A 19,962-nucleotide genomic window follows, 5' to 3' on the forward strand; every position below is an offset into this window, starting at 1 on the left:
ACAAGGTCCAAGAATGGGTCTTGGATATTTCTTTTATTTATTTAATTATTTAATAGTTGATTTATAATTTGAATTTTGAATTTTAAAATTTAATTAATTCTTTTATAAATCTATTAGATGGAAATAGTTTTTAAAAAAATATGCTTCACAAAGAGAATATTCTTGATAGAAAATTCTATGCTTTTGTTGAGTCTAGTTTTGCGTTGTTTTTAAGTCATGTTTTAGGTAGTTTTTATTAATCTTTTTAGTTGTTTAGTGCAGTATTATGCTTTTTTTTTTTTCTTGTTTACAGGTTTTAGGTTTCAAATAAAGGAAAAGAGCAATTGGAGCGAATCGGTGAAAAAGAGGACAAAATTAGGCTTTTTGGTGTTGTATCCGTATTAGGATGGATCTTTGAGTCATTTAACGGCTTCAGTCAATTTTTGGACCTAGAAATGTAAAATATGGGAAAGTTCTTAAGGGTCGTGGCACTACAGTGCTGAGCCACAACTAGGTCCAAGGCAAAAATCTTGTCTTATTTTCAAGGGTCAACACGGGTCGCGACGCAGGGATGATGAGTCGTAGCGCTGAAGGCTTTGTTTGCCCAAAAATTGACCCAGAGACGCGACACTAAAAAGGTTGGGCCACGGCCCACTTGACATCCATGCCAAGCCCAAATTGACACAGGCCGCGACACTTGAAGTGCTGGGCCGTGGCCCAAATTGCTTCTGAAGAAAAAAAAATAGGTTATAATCCTACTTTCAAAAAGGGAAAAGGCAGAAAACAAGGGGGACAAAAATTAGAAGCGGAGAACATCTCGGAGAGCATCTCAATTCGTTCTAAACAGTTCTTTTTCTATTTCCTTTCATTCTTATATTTAGCTTAAGTGCTTTTGATGATTTTAGAATGATGTTGAACTAAATCTTTTATTAGGGTTTTTAATGGATTCACTTGAACTCCTATTATGAGATAATGCAATGTTAATCTTCTTCTTCATCTATTGAGTTTGTTTCAATCTGTGTTTATTGCATGAAATATGATTGGCCATTTATTTTCATTATTTGTTTGAGTTTGAATCAAAATTCTGAAAGGTGAGATTTAAACAAGCTTTGATTGAATCAACACAAACTTAATCTAGCACGAAAGTATCAAGATTATTTGTGTAGCATCTAGGTTGTGTATTCATTGCCTCCTAATTGTTGAATTTATCATAGAAATATAGAAAATTTGCACTTAGGTTGAGTTTTATAATTCCTAATCCTATTATAAAATGCATTTTACCAACTTGCTAATTTAATAAGAAGAAGAATTGTTGATATTGCATTAGTGATTAGTAGGAGGGAGAGTTGATGAAATTAAAGTCCCTAATTATTTTATGTCTTGAAACTTATTCTTGTTTATTCCATTTCTAGTTTGCATTATTTTAAATAGAGTTATTTTAATTGTCAAAGTACAATACCAAATTTCGTTTGCCAAATAGAAACCAAGAATTAATTATTTGGTAATTGATAATTCAATCCTTGTGGAACGATACTTGGTCTTACCAGGAAATTTATTACAAATTACGATTGTGTATACTTGCATAGCATAAAAATTTGCAACAATTTTTTGGCGCCGTTTCCAGGGACTGAAAATTATCAATATCAAAGTAATTAATTTTATTTCTAATTTGTTTGTTCTTTGAACTATTTCTAACATGGTTTGTGTGCATTCTTGATTATTTTTTTCAGGTAGCTCTGTTATATGCGTAGTAGAAGAGGAGCAGATAGCCTTGTTCCTATTAATCCTGAGATTGAGAAAGCGTGCAGGCAGAATCGTAGAAACAAGAGAGCTACTGGCCCAACTGTGGTTATGGAAAATCCTCAAAACAATGATGGGTTAAATGGAGGGGTGTCAGAAGTGGTGCAAGGATGAACTCATAATTCTGTTGTGAGAAGCTTACAGGATTATGTACTCCCAACTATTATGGGAGTGCAAACATGTATAAGACCACCGACTGTGGAGGCTAATAACTTTGAGAATAAGCTGGCGATTTTACAAATGGTGCAATCCACCATCCAATTTGTTGGCTTACCTTCAGAAGACGCTCACATGCAGTTAACTAACTTTCTGGAGTTATGTAATACTTTCAAGTACAACAGGGTCAGTGATGATGCAATCAGGTTAAGGCTCTTTTCATTTTTCACTGAGGGAGAGGGCTAAGAGCTGGTTGAACTCTCTTCAGGAAAATTCAATCATAACTTCGCAAGACCTGGCTCAACAATTTCTTGCGAAATTCTTTCGTCCATCAAAAGCAACTAAATTAAAGGGAGAACTGAATAATTTTTATCAACTTGATGGAGAGTCTTTATATGATGTTGGGAGAGATTTAAGGAGTTGCAGAGGAGGTGTCCCCACCATGGAATTTAACAATGGATATAAGTCCACAATTTCTACAATGAGTTGTGTGGTACTACTTGTACGATAATTGATGTTGCTGCTGGTGGAGCTTTTATAAGCAAAAGTGCTAATGAGGCTTATGAGTTACTGGAAGATATGGCTACAAACAACCACCAATGGTCTGATGAAAGGTCAATAAGTATCAGAAAGGGGGCTGAAGTTCATGAATTAGATGCCATCACTGCTTTAACTGCTCAAGTTGCTTCTTTGACAAAGCAATTGTAGCAGAATACTGTTTTCGCCAATGCCATTCAGATGCAAGTGTGTTGTGAGATGTGTGGGGGTCCACATACTTTTGTTCAGTGCACAACTAAGGATCCCAACACTATTCCTATGGACCAAGCTCAGGTTCAAGCAATGGAAAATTTTTAGAGACCTTACAACAACCCATTCTCCAACACTTACAATCCTGGTTGGAGGAATCACCCCAATTTATCATGGAGAAACAACCAAGGCCAACAGTCACAGTTTCAAGGCCAATACCAGTAGAATATGCCACAGCAGTCCATGAATCAAGCTTCTTCCTCTCAATAGCTTAGGCCACAAGTTCCTCAAGAGAAGCCCAATGAATTGCAAGCAGATTTGTTGACTCTCACTAATACTCAGACTCAGCTTATGACTGAGACAAGATCTTCCGTTCAAAATTTAGAGACACAAGTGGGGCAGTTAGCAAGCATGTTAAATAACAGGCCCCAAGGGAACTTACCTAGCAATACTATGGTGATCCCCAAGGAACAATGTCAGACCATCACTTTGAGAAGTGGTAAGCAAGCTGAGCAATCTGGACCCCACTATTTTGTTGATAACTATGAAGAGTTGGGCGAGACATCTAGTTTTGAGAGAGAAAAGGTTACTGAAGACCATCCTGCTACATAAAAGGCAACACCAGTTGTTCTTGTTGATTCCCCAGTCAGAATCCCATATCCTCAAAGACTTAGGAAAAACTTTCTTTATAAAAAGTTTTCCAAGTTTTTAGAGGTTTTCAGGAAGTTGCAAATCAACATTCCATTTTCCAATGCCTTAGAGCAAAATTCCCAGTTATGTAAAGTTTATGAAGGAGATCCTATCTAAGAAGAGGAAGATGGAAGATTATGAGACTGTGGCTTTAACCGAAGAGTGCAATGCAATTCTACAAAGAAAACTCCCCCAAAAGCTGAGAGATCCGAGGAGTTTTACTATTCCATGCACTATAGGGAATTTTAAGTGTAAACAAGCTTTATGTAATTTGGGGGCAAGCATTAATCTGATGCCCTTATCTGTGTTTCGGAGACTTGGTTTGGGTGAGGCTAGACCTACAACAGTCAGTCTACAGTTGGTAGAATGTTCAATAAAGCATTGACAAGGCAATATTGAAGATATGTTGGTGAAAGTGGATAAATTCATTTTTCCTGCTGACTTTATTATTCTTGACATAAAAGAGGATATAGATGTGCCTATAATTCTTGGAAGACCATTTTTAGCCACTGGGCAAGCTCTAATTGATGTTCAAATGGGAGAGCTTTGATTGAGAGTTCAAGGGGATGAGGTTGTGTTCAGTGTTTATAGCATTGATGTGATAGATAATTCAGTCTCAGGAAGAAGGTGGAACAGTGATTCCTTAGAGGCAGTTTTGGCAGGTGTGAGGAAGATAATGATGATGCCGAGAAGTGGGAATATGTCAAGTGGATAAACTCTTACCATCCATGCAAAAAGAAGTTCGAAGAGTTGGAACAAGGGCCAGAAAAACCATTGCCACCCATTGAGCAGCCATCGAAGCTGGAATTAAAGTCTCTACTGGATCATTTATGTTATGCTTATTTGGATGAGAAAGAGACTTTACCTGTAATTGTATCCACTGCACTTTCTAAAACAAAGATGGAGAAGTTATTGAGGGTTTTACGTGCTCATAAGTTAGCCATTGGTTGGACATTGGCGGATATTAGAGGGATAATCCCTTCAACAGTGATGCATAGAATCTTGATGGAAGAGGATAATAAGTCATCTATATAAGCTCAGTGAAGACTCAACCCAGCCATGAAAGAAGTGGTAAATGAGAAGATTCTTAAATGGTTAGATGTTGGGGTCATATACCCAATATCGGACAGTGCGTGGGTGAGCCCATTGCAAGTAGTGCCAAAGAAGGGTGGTATGATTGTGGTAAAGAATGAGAATAATGAACTGATTCCATCTAAAACAGTGACGTGATGGGGGATTTGCATCGATTACCGCAAGTTGAATAAGGCAACAAGGAAAGACCATTTTCCCTTGCCTTTCTTCGATCAAATGCTTGACAGACTAGCAGGCCATAGCTACTACTGCTTCTTAGATGGCTATTCAGGGTACCATCAGATCGAGGACGCACCAGAAGACGAGGAGAAGACCACCTTTACTTGTCCTTATGATACGTTTGCCTTCCGAAGAATGCCATTTGGGCTTTGTAACGCCCCTGCTACCTTCCAACGGTGTATGATGGCCATTTTTCTCTGACATGGTAGAGAGAACTATTGAGATCTTTATGGATGACTTTTCAAATTTTTAGTCATCTTTTGATGAGTTTTTGAAGCATCTGGAAGCAGTTTTGCAACGGTGTGAAGAATCCAATCTAGTTCTAAACTGAGAAAAGTGTCATTTTATGGTAACAGAGGGTATAGTTATTGGCCACAAGATTTCTATTAGAGGCATTGAGGTGGACCGAGCTAAAATCTCCACTAATGAGAATTTACCACATCCTGTGTCAGTAAAGAGGTTCGAAGTTTTCTTGGTCATATTGGGCTATACAGATGGCTTATTAAAGACTTTTCGAAGATTTTGAAGTCCCTTTACACCTTGTTGATGAACGGTGTTACCTTTGACTTTAATGAAGAGTGCCTAAACGCTTTTAAGGTACTTAAGGAGAAGTTAATCTTGACGCTGATAGTTGTTCCACCGAATTGGGATCTTCCATTTGAATTGATGTGCGACGCTAGTGATTATACAGCAGGGGTAGTTTGCGCCAACAGATTGATAACATATTTCGATCTAGTTATTATGCTAGTGGGACTCTCAATGATGCACAATTGAACTATGCCACAACAGAGAAGGATCTCCTCACTATAGTATATGCATTTGCCAAATTTAGATCATACCTCATTTGCAACAAAGTAATAGTGTACACTGACCATTCTGCTATCAAGTACTTGATCACTAAGAAAGATGCAAAACCCCCGCCTCATTAGATGGGTATTACTGTTGCAAGAGTTTTATATGGAGATCCGTGATAAGAAAGGCACAAAAAATTCGGTAGCAAATCATTTGTCAAGAATTGAGGTGGAAGAGTCAAAATGCCAAGGATGTACAAATAAATGATCACTTTCCCGATGAGCAATTTTTTGGGGTAAGTGATAGTTTGATAGTGCCTTGGTATGCTGACTATGTTAATTTCCTGGTAGCAAAAGTTATGCCTCCTGAGATGTCAAGGCAACAGTTGAAGAAATTCTACTCTGATGTGAAGCACTATTATTGGGAGGAGCCTATTCCTTATAGGCATTGTGTTGATCAAGTCATTTTTCGTTGTGTGCTCGAGGATGAAATGCACTCCATTCTCACTCATTGTCACACTTTACAATGTGGTGAGCATTTTGGGGCATCTAGAACAACTGCAAAAGGTATTGCAAAGTGGATTTTATTGGCCAAATTTTTTTAAGGATGCTAATTCTTTTGTGAAGGCGTGTGATCGTTGTCAACGTACTGGGAACATATTATGGAGGGATAAAATGCCACTTAATGTGATCCTAGAGGTTGAACTTTTTTATGTTTGGGGTATAGACTTCACTTGCCCTTTTCCATCATCTTTCCACAACCAATTCATTTTGTTAGCAATGGACTATGTGTCAAAGTGGGTTGAGGTAGCTGGAACAAAGGAAAATGATGGTAAGATGGTCATGAACATTCTGTACAAGCACATTTTCACAAGGTTTTGTACTCTCCGAGCTCTCATTAGCGTTGAAGGGAGTCATTTCTACAATAAGCAACTTGATGCTCTACTTGCTCAGTATGGAGTATACCACCGCACTGCTTTACCATATCACCCTCATTCGAATGGTCAAGGTGAAATATCAAACAGGGAGGTGAAAAGTATCCTTGAGAAGATGGTGGATAGCTCCAGGAAAATTGGTCTAAGAACCTTGATGACGCGCTGTGGGGGTATTTAACAACATTCAAAACTTCAATTGGGATGTCTCCTTATAGGTTGGTTTTTGGGAAAGCGTGTCACTTACCAGTTGAACTAGAGCGTTGAACTTATTGGGCAGTGAGGAAGCTGGATTTTGACGAGAGTGCAGGGGGACAGAATAGGTTATTGCAATTAAATGAGCTTGATGAGTTTCAGAATGAGGCCTATGAGAATGCCAAGATTTACAAGGAGCGAACTAAGGCATGGCATGAGAAGAACTTAATCAGAAAAGGGTATCAACTCGGACAATAGGTACTGTTATTCAATTCAAGGTTGGGTTTCTTTCCAGGCAAGTTGAAGTGTAGATGGTCGGGTCCCTATATTGTTGTAAAGGTGTTTCCATTCGGCTTCGTTAAAGTGCAAGGAAAGAATGGCTCGGTGTTCAAAGTGAATGGTCAACGGTTGAAGCCATACTTGAGTGGCCCTATCAACCAAGCCAAGTCAGTTATCCTCTTGAAGCCCATCTAAAGAGAAATTCAGCGTTCAGCTAAATGACGTTAACGACAGCGCCTTTAGGAGGCATCCCATACCCTTTACTTGCTTTCTTTACATTTTGCTTATTTATGAACAATTTTTAAGTTTGAATTTCCTACTTGTAATTTTTAAAGGTTTGGATTCTTTATGTAAATTTTGAACCGTGGAAAGCATGAAAACTATAAAAATAAATAAAAAAGGAGAAAAAAAAAAGCTTAAGGGTCGCGACACAACCCTGGAGGGCTGCGGCTAGCCTAAGTCTAGAGAGTGCAATTTTTTTCAAATCCACATGGGCGGCACAGCCCTGGAGAGTTGCGATGCTCGAGCCTAGAAAAATCCCAGATAATTAAGGTGAGTCAAGGCCCTGAAAAAGGCAGGTCAGGGCGCTACTTCGAATAGGGTCATTAAATCTCTAAAATTCACATTCTCTTCACATTTTTTTTCTCCTCGTCCTTCACCATAATCGCACCTCTCCTCCTCATCACCATTCTCAGCCACCATAAACACCTCATCCATACTCATTAATCATTCCCCTAAATATAAACAACACCCACAACCTTTTACCCATCATTATTTCCACTTTATTTCTCCTCCACCCCATTTTTCCCATAGCCTAACCCTAAAATATGAAATTTTCCCACACTCAACTCTTGGATTATGAATTGTTGCTTGGAAAGGGAGGAGATGTGTAGCACAAGTGTATCTCACACAAGTAAGTCAATTTTCATCATTTTTTGTAAAGGTTTTGTGCTAAGTTTTAAATTTGTGGGTTAATTGTTGTGTGGAGGATTTTGGAGCAATTTTGTGGATTATTGTGGGATTGTTGACTATTTGGTGTGCAATTGGAGTGGGAAACCAAGAAAAACAAGGGGAAGTGCTACCCAATTTTCTTTTGTGGAGTTTGGTGATTGGAGAAAATTGTAGAAGTTTGCTATGGGTCCTAAAAGAAATCCCCCGCACTGCCCATTCCAAAAAGGCCTCCAACGCCTCATCGTCCCAAAATTCAACTCCACCTCCTCTGCCACAAGTTAACTTTAATACAACCATGTTCAAAACCAAGGAAGCCTCATATTTGTTTAAAAGATTGAATGGGAAATCGATTGTGTTGAAAAGGGGAATAGAATATCAAGCGGATTCATATCTGAATGACCCCACATATGAGACAATTCGAGCTGATATTGCAAGGCAAAACTGGTGGCTGCTTTGTGATCCATTGCAAGTGGACAGTGCAAATTACTCCCAATAGTATGAGTTCTACACCAATTTTACTAGTCAAGACGAAGAGTAAAAAGTCTTCGTCCTAGGGAAAGATGCACCATCAGACATTGGTTCATTTAATGTTCTTCTTCAACTACCTACTACTTTTTGGTGCTTGAAGATGAGTATCATCAGTTGGCACATTTTAGTGAAGTTGATTACGTGGAGGTGGCTAAAACATTTAGCATGACTAGGGCTCAGTTCACTTATGCCCATGGGGAGGCCAAACACATGTTCCGATGGTAATTGAATCACATTGCTCGTGTCTGGGCTTATTTTGGAAGTACTCGTCACTTACCTAGTACTCATTTATCCTCTATTGATTGGGAGAGGCTGTGGCTTGTGTATGCCATTATGAAAGGTATGACAGTGGATGTGAGAAGGATGATCCAGTACAGTATACGAAATATTTGTTGGCTCTATACAACTGGTGGTCTAGGGTATGGAACATTTATTACTGATTTGTGAAAATTTTATGAGGTGCCTGTCATTGAAGGAGACCTCATTTGGAAACCCATGAAACTGATCACCCAAGCTATGGTTCATCAATTTCCAGTAGCCTCTCTTGTACCACCACAACCTGGCAATGTGCCTAAGCGCCAGCGGGCTGAAGAACAAGAAGAGAATGCTCCTTTGGGCACTGGTGGAACTGATAAGGCTGGGCCGAGCTGTTGTGCGCACTCTTTGGCTCTTGGTGGGACTATTGACTCTCATACTCAGCAGACTCATGATCAATTGGATTATATTATTAAAAAAAATGAATATATGATCCAATCACATCATGCTCAAAATCAACATTGGAATCAATACATGGAGCAAAGGTATGATCATGAGGTTCATCATGTGGATCAACTCAATCAATTGGTGTACCGTTGGACGATGAATGATGATTAACAGAATTATTTCAGCTATCCTTCGCAGTACTCTCCATACTAACCACAACTGCCACCACTACTATTTTGAGATAGATTGTTGGGATTTTGGCAAGTCTTCTTTTTCTTTCATTATTTTACACATTGGGGACAATGTTTTAATTAAGTGAGGGGGAGAAGTCTTATTTATTTGTGTTAGTAGTGTTTAGTTGTTTGGTTGTTGTTAGTGTCATAGTTGGGTACTTAACTTTTAGTGTCAAGATGTTTTTGTTTAGGTTGTGTTGTGTCTAGGGTGTTTAGAGTGTCTGTTCAATCAAGTTGATAACGATTAGTCGATGATAAGGAATGAATGAACTGCTTGTATAGTTTGATGAAATGAAAGCCATAAAATATATAAAAATTTTGTGCTTGGTTGAATGTTCCTTTGATTTGCTTGGGTCCATTTGAATATTTGAAGCCTTGGTCTAGGAAGGGTTTTCCCTAAGGCAAAGTTTCAATAATCTAGACCTTTGTAAAGTTTTATTCATAGAGTTTCAAATAGCTAATTATCTATGTTGTTGGGGGAAGTTGGTTAGGGTTTTTAAAAGGTTTTGAAGGAGCCAAAGCTAGTAGGAAGATCCACACCTTAAGCAAGAACACCAAAGTGGTAAAATGTTTACTTTTATGGTTGTTATTGTATGATTTTTAGTTTTAAGCATTATTTTGTATATTTAATGCTTAAAGTTTCTTATTGGTGATGTAATAAGGTTATGGTAGTTGTTTTATAATTTTTATGATGCTTGTGTATTGATTTTTGAAAATAGGGACCAAAACCCCCAAGGGTTTTGTAGGAAACCTCAAAACAAAATACATGTTTTGAGCTATGACTTCCAAGGGGTCTATCATCCACTGTATATTTATTTTGTAACATTTAATTGTACTGTGATGTTGTTGAGATTTAGTACATAAGATTGAGCTTTTGAAACACTAAAAAATGTTTAAAAATGAGTGAGTTAGGCTATTTCAAAGTTTAGGTAAAAAACTGTTTTTTTTCGTATTCTTAATTTCGGGGCCAAGTTTGGACAACCACTGTATAGGGAAAATGAACCCATTTTTTTCTAAATTTTTGTGGACATATTATTGGCATAACCTAGTATTCCACTATAAAATTTGGTAAGAAAATAGTAAACGTTTTGAAAGTTATTAAGTGTCAAAGTTTGGAAAAAAAAATAAGGACTTGAAAATAAGGTCATTTTTGCCTCATTGTTGGAAAATGATTTCACCAATAACAAATGCTCATTTTGACCTACGATTTTACAAAGACCTAAATGGCATACCAAAAATGGAATTGGAAAATTTTGGTAACAATTGGGTAAGTAAATTTAAAGTTATGAACTAACAAAGTATGTAGTTAAAAATATGAAAAATAGGCTTTTCACACTTAGTGTAAAAATGAGATTTTGGAACTTAAGGTAAAAAGTAAAATTTTGCTTATTGCAAGATATAAACTTGGTAAGTCTTGAAAACATATTTTCACTAAAATTACCACTTTGAGTATAGTGTGAATTATTTTTATTAAAGAATTTTTATTCTTTTTAAAAATAACATATTTAATTTATTAATAGTTAATAAATTAAAAGAGGGTTTCAAACCCTATATTTTGATAAAATAATTAAGTGAATTATTTTTCTAGTAAGTAAAATTTATTAATTGATTTTGGAAAATTAACTAGTCAAGAAAGGAAATTTTTAACGGTTTTCCTAATTAAGACATGCCGCAGACTCAGAGGTTTCTACCCTCTTAAAAACCAAAGAACGGGAAAGACTCCATGGGACCCCATTTCCCCCAAAACCTTCTCTCCTCAACCGAGCTTCCTGGAAAAATCCTTTCCACGCCTATAAGAAAAATGATTTCGAAGGTAGAATAGACATAGCCCCTTATTATCCTGTCTTCTTGGATAGTAAAGGAAAATGTGGTTTGAAAGAAAATAAAAGATTCATCCTTTCATTCGGAAAGAACCGGCAAGAGAAGGACCAGTCCTTCAGTCCATTAAATAAAGTGAAAAAGCCCATTAGGTTGCCACTTGAGAACTTGAACACCCTACCTTCCGCCTAGGCAATTTTCTTAAAACGGTTTTTAGAGATTAAAACCGTAAGAAAAATAAAAGGAAAATTAAGAGTTTATTTTCTTTAAAAATAATTAAGGAATTTATTAGTATTTTCTGGATATAATACCAGCTAAAATCTAACATATTTTAACCGACTTGTCGAAAGTGCAGGTTAATAGCGATACCTTTAAATAATAAGATTTTTAACGGATTGTGGAAAAATACTATTATGATACCCGAGCCTAGGTATCGAGACCATAAGATAGGTCTCCCTGAGACTTAGGGTTTAGTCTCAAATATTTTGTATGAATTTCCTTAATGGGTGTAAAACCAAATAAGGATCATAAATCCTTACAAATGATTTTTATTAAAATGACCAAACTTCCCAAAATAATAATAATGATTTATGAGTGCCATAATTAATCCGAGTATACTGTATGGATAACGACAGTATTGGCTAAGCGTAACTGGACTGAACGTTGGAGGGTGAAAACCTGCTGAGTGCTAAGGACTCCAAGTAAGTCAACTTATATTGTATGGCTACAACATATAACGATTATTGTATTGTATGTTAGTATAGGGATACATGCACATATATACACTGTCGTAGAAAGTTTCTTAGAGATATTAGTCTAGTGAGTGCTGATTTAGAAAAATATGAACGGTAGATATCCGTCATATCCTAGATGGCTGATCCCTGTCACACTGCTTGATTTTATTATGTCTAGTTCAGTACCGTGATGAGTGGCCAAGAGGTGAGGATTGCTGGTTAAACCTAGGGGCGCCAAAATGAATGGGACCTAGGGAACCTCATGCTTACTTAATTAGTGAACGGTTAGAACCTGAGCAAGTGCTCTGATAAGTTATTCCCGGATAGTAGCCGTGAATATTGGCCATTTAGTGAGAGTGCCTAGAGATACTAGGGGTTGCCAAGTTTGAGTGAGGTTGAACACCCTAGGGGCAACTGCTCACCAGCACCACTAATTAACATAGAAGTCTTGGTAAACCCGTGTAACTTTGATTACACTCTTGGATAAGTAGTGATGCCCTAGGTAACTTGATGGTTACCCTTGTGAGGGACTTACTCTTGGATAAGTAGCGATGCCCTACGTAACACGATAGTTACCCTTGATGGAGATATTTATTAGCTAGATCATAGTGTTGAGACTCGGTTCTCTCTTACAGATTAACATTTATGTCAGAGGACGTGTTACGTCCGAATTGTTGGAAATTGTCGAGCGTTGGTCTTGAATTATATTGTGCAATAATATATCTGCTTGCTCTGGGATATTCTGAGTGCATGGATATATTTGTTGATAAGATAAGTTGTGAAATAATATATCTGCTTGGTCTGGGATTTTCTGAGTGCAGGGATATATTTGTTGATAAGATATAGTTGTGATATAATAAATCTGCTTGTTCTGGGATTTTTTTAGTGCAGGAATTTATCTGTTTATAGGAAATAATTTATCATTGGTTATCAGGCATGACCATAAGTTTGTCAGGACGCTTTTGCGTTCTTGAAATTGATTGTGTAGGATCCGGATGGATTCGGAACCCTAATTCTCTGCATGCTTTGTTTTAAGGTTGAACTTACTAAGCGTTTTTGCTTACCTAGTTGTTTCATGTTGTAGGTAAGTACAAGGGCAAGGCAAAGCAATGAGCGCTAGAGTGTACCTTGCAAATGTACATGTGGACCGACCTTTTGGGAAGCTATTTTATTTTTTGAAATGTTGTGTAATTTTCCTAAACTAGGCTCACTCTACTCTTTATAAAATATGTTTGTAACTAAATGTTAAGTATGGCTATACAACTTTTTAAAAAGTTTATTTTATACGGGTTTTTGAGACATTTTGTTATATGAAAACACTTACATTTCCACATTATTGAGTCTTGAAAATCTGGGTCGTTACAGCAATGCCTTTGATTCAATTGACACGCAAGAATTTGAAGTTTGTTTATTCTGATAGATGTGAGAACAACTTTCAGGAGTAGAAGCGATGATTGATTACTGCACCAGTGCTTAGTCTTCCTTAAAATCAGGAGAAGTCTGTGGTTTACTATGATGCTTCAAGACAAGGATTAGGGTGTATTCTTATGCAGGCGAGGAAGGTTGTAACGCCCTGTGTTTCAGGTACCTTTAAATGACTCGGGTCGGGAATGTTTTCTCCGAGTTAAGAATATTATTTTAAATAATATTATATTTGTTTGGAATTTATTTCCATGATTTATTGCTAGCCAAATTATGAATTGTGTGATTAAAATTCAAGATAAGACTTTCGGTCTTGGACCGACACAAAAACCTTAATCGGGTAAAAATCTCAGAAAATAAAATGATAAACTATGGCAAATATATTTTGGGTATAAAATACATTTATAAAAATTGTTGACGGTAAGAACTCGTCAACAATATAAGGTCAGAAAACTCAAATTAGATTGTGAAAGATAGCTAAGAATAAGATGGAAAGAACTTGAAAGGGAAGAAAATACAGAGCTACAATGGAGCAAAGTTCATATATTCATTAATTGTCTGTCCATACAATGAATTTTCCAACCCCTTTACTGGAGGGGTGAAGGTCTATTTATATTGGGGCTCTAATGGCTCCTGATACATTGTGGTCCCAGGAGACAAGATTGTACATAGGTACATTGTCAGGGTTGTGGCACAGGTCACAGTGGAGCAGAAGGTGGTGGTGTCAGCCTGGTACATAGCCAGAGGTATGCAGGTAGTGCCCCCACTCTCTGTAAAAATCCGTACCACCATCACTTGTACGATGCAGATGTCAGGGTCATGCCTCTGTCCTCCTCATGGTCGTACATCCTGCTCCCGTATATGTACAGGTACCTTGTACCTAATGGTTACTCTCACATCCCCAAGACATGTATTTGCTCAAGGCTATTCCATATTCTACTAAGTGTAGGAAAGCTTGTGAGTTAACATGAATGATATACTTAGTTCTCTACATCACTATTGGCTTGACACCAAATAATCTTTGGGTCTCTCTCATTGCTCCTCGTATGCGCCTTCACGAGGTCTTAGACTCCCTATAGGTACATGAGGCACCAGCATCACGACATGGAGGCACCTAGGCGAGCGGCACTGGTACGCAATGCCTCGGCAAGACTGGGCAAGGTGTGGCGCGCCTCGCTGCGCGAGGCTGGGCAAGATGCGGTGTGCCTCGTTGCGCGAGTCTGGGCGAGATGGAGCACTCCTCGCTGTGCGAGGCTGGGCGAGATGCAGTGTGCCTCGCTGCGCGAGGCTGGGCGAGGGCTGGATCTAATCATGCGCGAGTCCTTGCTCTGATCGTGTGAAACCCCTCCAAGGTGCAAGACCCCCTTCTAGGCGTAAGGCTCATTCGAGGCACGAGACGCGAGTGCGGTCATGGCATACGACTCGAGTGCCCACGGCATTTCTCGGTGTCAAGGCAAGTAGAGCCTCGCTATGCAAGGCTCCCTTTGCATGGATGTAAATGTACATATCGGGTGCATGCGATAGCCCTTACGCATGTTTGTGCATCTAGACTCTCGATCATATCATCCTTGCGTAGGCACATTGGACCTCGCTATGCGAGGGCCTTGTGCATTCGTCCTCCTGCAACGCTTAGTTTGACCCTTTAGCTTAGCAAGGCCAAACTTCATGGCTCATAATGAGATGTTTCCCTTAGGAAAATTTCCTCTATTCACACTTGCCCCTGAGTCTATAAGTACACTAGACTCTTCTTCTTCTTTTTTTTATATATATCTTCTTGTTTGATATGGATGGCAAGTTATGGGTGGCTTAACCTTGGTGTGCTATCCTATGTTTCTTGAAGAAACACAAAGTGGATTTAGATGGTGTGTTTCCTTATAGTGTCCAAAGAAACACTTCTAACTTTTGTGATGATCCAAGTGTGTCCCTAAGGTTGAATAAGGGTCAACCGTTTCCAAGCGTGGATCCCAAGGTTGCCAATGCTTCTAATCTCCACCATTCATGTAGATTTGATCCAATGGCTAGGAAGCCTTGACTTTCCTTATAAATACCCCATGGCTTGAACCCACTTCTCCACACGAAGACTTGCTTAGCCTAGTGGTATTCCTTCTTAAGCCACTTCCAAGAGTTCCAAGGTTCTATCCTCCATAGAAGCATTCTTGAGGTAAATTTCTCTTCTTTTCATTTATTCTTCCTCTTTTGTTTTTTTTTTTACTTATTTCTCTTCATATCAGGTTTTGTATTGTAGTGGCGCTAGGCATTCTCTTGTTGCTAAGGACCCACCCTTGCTAGTTGTTCGACCGACCTTACGCCCCCACAAGTCTGTCCTCGTGCACCTATGGATCCATGCATACACCTTCAGGTATACCTCTTTGCTCCAATTGATACACATGTTTCCCTTATCTATTACATGGGGGTAGGGTCATTGGCTGTAATGCACTTATTCTTTAGAGACTGTCATTCTCTTTTCTTATGGCCCTTCAAGTACATACACATAGGCCCTTTTCTTATACCCCTCATACTCATGTTGTAGATATAGGGTTATCCTTAAGCACATACGTCCTCAAGTCTTAGCTGGTCTATGGCGTCTAGGCGATGTCCCGAAGGTTCCTCTAATGTTGAATTCATTGAGTTGTCATCCTCTGACTCTGAGGCCGACGTTCGCCGACCCTATAATCGTGGGGGTGTGCGAATGCTCTATCTACAGAGACTGACCTACCTCTGGCAAAAGGCATGGGGCCTGGAGAAGGAACTAGAATCTATTACTAGTGATGAGGGTTTAGGTTTCTCCCCATGGCATGCGACATACGTTTCCCAGCTACATTCAGCCCTTCAGGATTGTCTTTCTGAAATCGCCTGCCTGGAGGAAAACTTGCCCCCCCCCCCCCCCGAGCCTTTTTCTTTCTGTGGTGACGAGAATTCCAGTCATAGGGGTCCCCTCCCTGAGAGCGATGACTGTGAATCAGCTGAACCTAAGTTTCTTTCTATGATCCCACCCACACTTCCTCCCTTCCCTTGGTGTTACGCCCTAGGGTCAAGAAGAGTGTTGGTAGATATAAGATGCATGGGGGGTCTCCCAGGACCTTAAGGAATTCTATAGCTCACAAACTGCCTGTCTCTGTCCAGGTACTCGAGATGCCGAAGAGAACTTCCAACACTTCCGAAGACGCGGCCAAGTCTACCCTTACCAGCGTTAAACTTTCCAACATGCTAAAGGCTCATAAGCTATCATCAGATCTCAAGTTCATCATCCCAAAGCACAATGAATGCACATCTGATATGCCCGAAGGGTTCGTGGCCTTCAGCGACTCCATCATCAAATTTGGGGGGGCCCTGCCGCTTCACCCCTTCATCAAAGTACTTATCTATTTCGAACTGGAGCCTCTACAACTGTCCCCCAAATCTTGGGTGATGCTTAGCTTCTTATACGTGCTTTACTATAGGTGCACTCCAGAGGGCCTTCCATGAGCGAAGTTCATTACCTCTTCACACTTAGGGCGAATTCATCTACTCTCGGGTTCTATCAGCTCTCGGGTTCATTCCCTCGTGGAGGGCTCCTATGGTAGTTGCTTTATAATATTTATGGTGCTTGTATGCTGATTGTGAGAATAGGGACCCAGAATCCCTTAGGGTTTTGTTGAAAACCCTAAAACCGAAAGAAAAAAAAGACTTTGAGCCTTGATTTCCAAGGGGTCAAGCATCCTTTATATAACTTATTTGGTAGAAATAACTTGTACTGTGATGTTTTTGAGATAGATTACATGAATTTGAGCTTTTGAAACACTAAAAAACGTTTAGAAATGAGTGAGTTATGCTATTTCAAAGTTTAGGTAATAAATTGTTTTTTCGTATTCTTAACTTTGGGGCCACATTTCAACAGCCACTGCATAAGGCAAATGAACCCAGTTTTTACTTTGGTGGAGCTATTGTTGGCATAACCTAGTATGCCTCTGTAAAATTTGGTAAGAAAATACTTAACAGTTTGAGAGTTATTAAGTACTAAAGTTTGAAAAAAATAATGACTTCAAAATAAGGTCATTTTTACCTCAATGTTTGAAAAAAAATTTCACCAATCAAAATTGCTCCTTCTGTCCTAAGATTTTACAGAGACCTAAATGGCATATCGAAGATTGAATTGGAAAATTTTGGTAACAATTGGGTAGGTAAACTTGAAGTTATCACCTAACAAAGTATGTAGTGAAAAATGTGAAAAATGAAGTTTTCACACTTAGTGAGAATTATTTTTATTCTTTCTACAAATAAAATATTTAATTTATTAATAAATTAAAAGAGGGATTAAAACCTTATATTCTGATAAAATAATTAATTAAATTATTTTTAGAAAGTAAACTTGATTAATTGACTTCGAAGAATTAACTAGTTTAGATAAGCAATTATTAACGGTTTTTCCTAATTAAATTAAATTTTAACTATTTTCTTAAAATGGTTTTTAGAGATTAAAACCTTAAGAAAAATAAAAGGAAAACTAAAAGATTATTTTCTTGAAAAATAATTGAGGAATTTAATTAGTATTTTCTGGATATAATATCGGCTAAAATCTTTGATATATTTAACTGACTTGTTGAAAGTATGGGTTAATAGGGGAACTTTTAAAGAATAAGATTTTTAGAATACTATTGTGATACCCGAGTCTAGGTATCAGGACCATAGGATAAGTCTCCCCGAGACTTAGGGTTTAGTCTCAAATTTTTGTGTATGAATTTCTTAAATGGGTTTAAAACCAAATAACAATTTTTAATCCTTACAAATGATTTTGAAAATGACCAAACTACCCAAAATAATAATAATGAATTAGGAGTGCCATAATTAATTCGAGTATACTGTATGGATAATTACAGTATTGGCTAAGCATAACTGGACCGTACGTTGGAGGGTGAAATCCTGCTAAGAGCTAAGGACTCCAAGTAAGTCAACTTCTATTGTGTGGCTACAACATGGAACGACTAGTGTAATGTATGTTAGTATAGAGACACATGCACATGTATACATTGCCGTAGAAATTATGCATAAAGACATTAGTCTAGTACGTGTTGATTCAAAAAATATGACCCGCAGATATTCGTCATATCCTAGACGGTTGATCCCCATCACACTGCTTGTTGATTTTATTACGTCTGGTTCACTACCGCGACGAGTGACCAAGGGATGAGGATTGCTGGTTTAAACCTAGGGGCACCAAAATGAATGGGACCTAGGGGCCCTCATGCTTGTTTAATCATTGAACAGTTAGAACCCGAGCAAGTGCTCTGATAAGTTATTCCCAGATAGCAGCCATGAATATTGTCCATTCAGTGAGAGTGCCGAGAGATACTAGGGGTTGCCAAGTTTGAGTGAGGCTGAACACTGTAGGGGCAACCGCTCGCCAGCACCACTGATTAACATATAGGAGTCTTGGTAAACCTGTGTAACCTCGATTATACTCTTGAATAGTAGCAATACCCTAAGCAACTTTATGGTTACCCTTGTGAGGGATTTACTTTTGGATAAGTAGTGTTGCCCTAGGTAACTCGATAGCTACCCTTGATGGGGATATTTATTGGCTAGATCTTACTGTTGAGACTCGGTTCTCCCCTATTTATTAGTATATATGTTGAAGGGCCTGTTACGCCCGAATTGTCAGAAATTGTCAAGTGTTGGTCTCGAATTATATTGTAATATATTATATATGTTTGCTCTGGGATTTTCTGAGTGCAAGGATTTATCTGTTTATCTAAAATAGTTTGCCATTGTTTATCAGGCATAACCATAAGTTTGTCAGGACGATTTTGCATTCTTGAAATTGATTGTTTAGGGTTCGGATGGATTCGAAACCCTAATTTTGTTGAGCTATTGTTATCAGTGGTCAGTGACTCAATCAGTGACCACCTGTCTTCTCTACATAATTTTTGTTTTAAAGTTGAACTTACTAAGCATTTTTGCTTACCTAGTTGTTCCCTGTTGTAGGTAAAAACAAGGGAAAAGCAGAGCAGTGAGCGCTGGAGTCTACTTTGTGGATGTACATGTGGACTGACCTTTTGGGAAGCTGATTTTTTTTTAAATGTTGTTTTATTTTCATAAAAAAGGCTCAGTTTACTTTTCATAAACTATGTTTGTATTAAATATTAAGTATGGCCATACGACTTTAAGAAGTTTATTTTTACACGTGTTTTAAGACATTTCGTTAAATGAAAATGTTTATATTTCCGCATTATCGAGTCTTAAAAATCCGTGACATTTCAAGGGTGATTTCTTCTGCTTCACGACAATTAAAAGAATATGAACAATGATACCCTACCCATGATTTAGAGCTGGCAGCAGTGGTGTTCGCACTGAAAGTTTGGCGACATTATTTGTATGGGGAGAAATGTGAAATATATATTGATCATAAAAGTTTGAAGTACTTTTTCACGCAGAAATATTTGAACATGAGACTGGGACGTTGGTTCCACCTGCACCACGACCACATGCAGCCTGCAGATTCCCCCTCTTTTGTCCCAAGGGACCACTATGTAGTAAAAGCTAGTAGTGCTCACCTATAAATGAACCTCCCTTCTCCAAGGAAAGGGGTTGGAAAATTTTTGTAACACCAGATCACTATAAGAGAAATACACAAGTTTTCCTCCATTGTTTTTCTACAACTTTTATCTAAGTTTATCTAAGTTCACATGAGTTTACAAGTTTCTTACTAAATCCTTCA

At 38.2% G+C, this 19,962-nt stretch overlaps 1 protein-coding gene across 1 annotated transcript; it reads left to right on the top strand.

Moving 5' to 3' along the window:
• Window positions 1–4,431: 4,431 nt before the first annotated feature.
• LOC133785315 (uncharacterized) lies at window positions 4,432–5,612 on the top strand. Its single transcript, XM_062224563.1, has 4 exons — window positions 4,432–4,598; window positions 4,692–4,802; window positions 5,178–5,280; window positions 5,397–5,612. The coding sequence occupies exons 1-4, from the start codon at window positions 4,432–4,434 to the stop codon at window positions 5,610–5,612; spliced, it is 597 nt and encodes a 198-aa protein (XP_062080547.1).
• Window positions 5,613–19,962: the final 14,350 nt, after the last annotated feature.

This window comes from Humulus lupulus, chromosome 6, assembly GCF_963169125.1.
Source record: "Humulus lupulus chromosome 6, drHumLupu1.1, whole genome shotgun sequence".
Taxonomy (NCBI): Eukaryota; Viridiplantae; Streptophyta; class Magnoliopsida; order Rosales; family Cannabaceae; genus Humulus; species Humulus lupulus.

Bases quoted from the DNA above. Each gene is read 5' to 3' on its own strand.
- LOC133785315 (XM_062224563.1), top strand. From the start codon at position 4,432: ATGAAAGAAGTGGTAAATGAGAAGATTCTTAAATGGTTAGATGTTGGG. The intron at 4,599-4,691 runs GTGATGGGGGAT...AATGCTTGACAG, and splicing joins ATTCCATCTAAAACAGTGAC to ACTAGCAGGCCATAGCTACT. The intron at 5,281-5,396 runs GTACTTAAGGAG...TTGCGCCAACAG, and splicing joins AGTGCCTAAACGCTTTTAAG to ATTGATAACATATTTCGATC.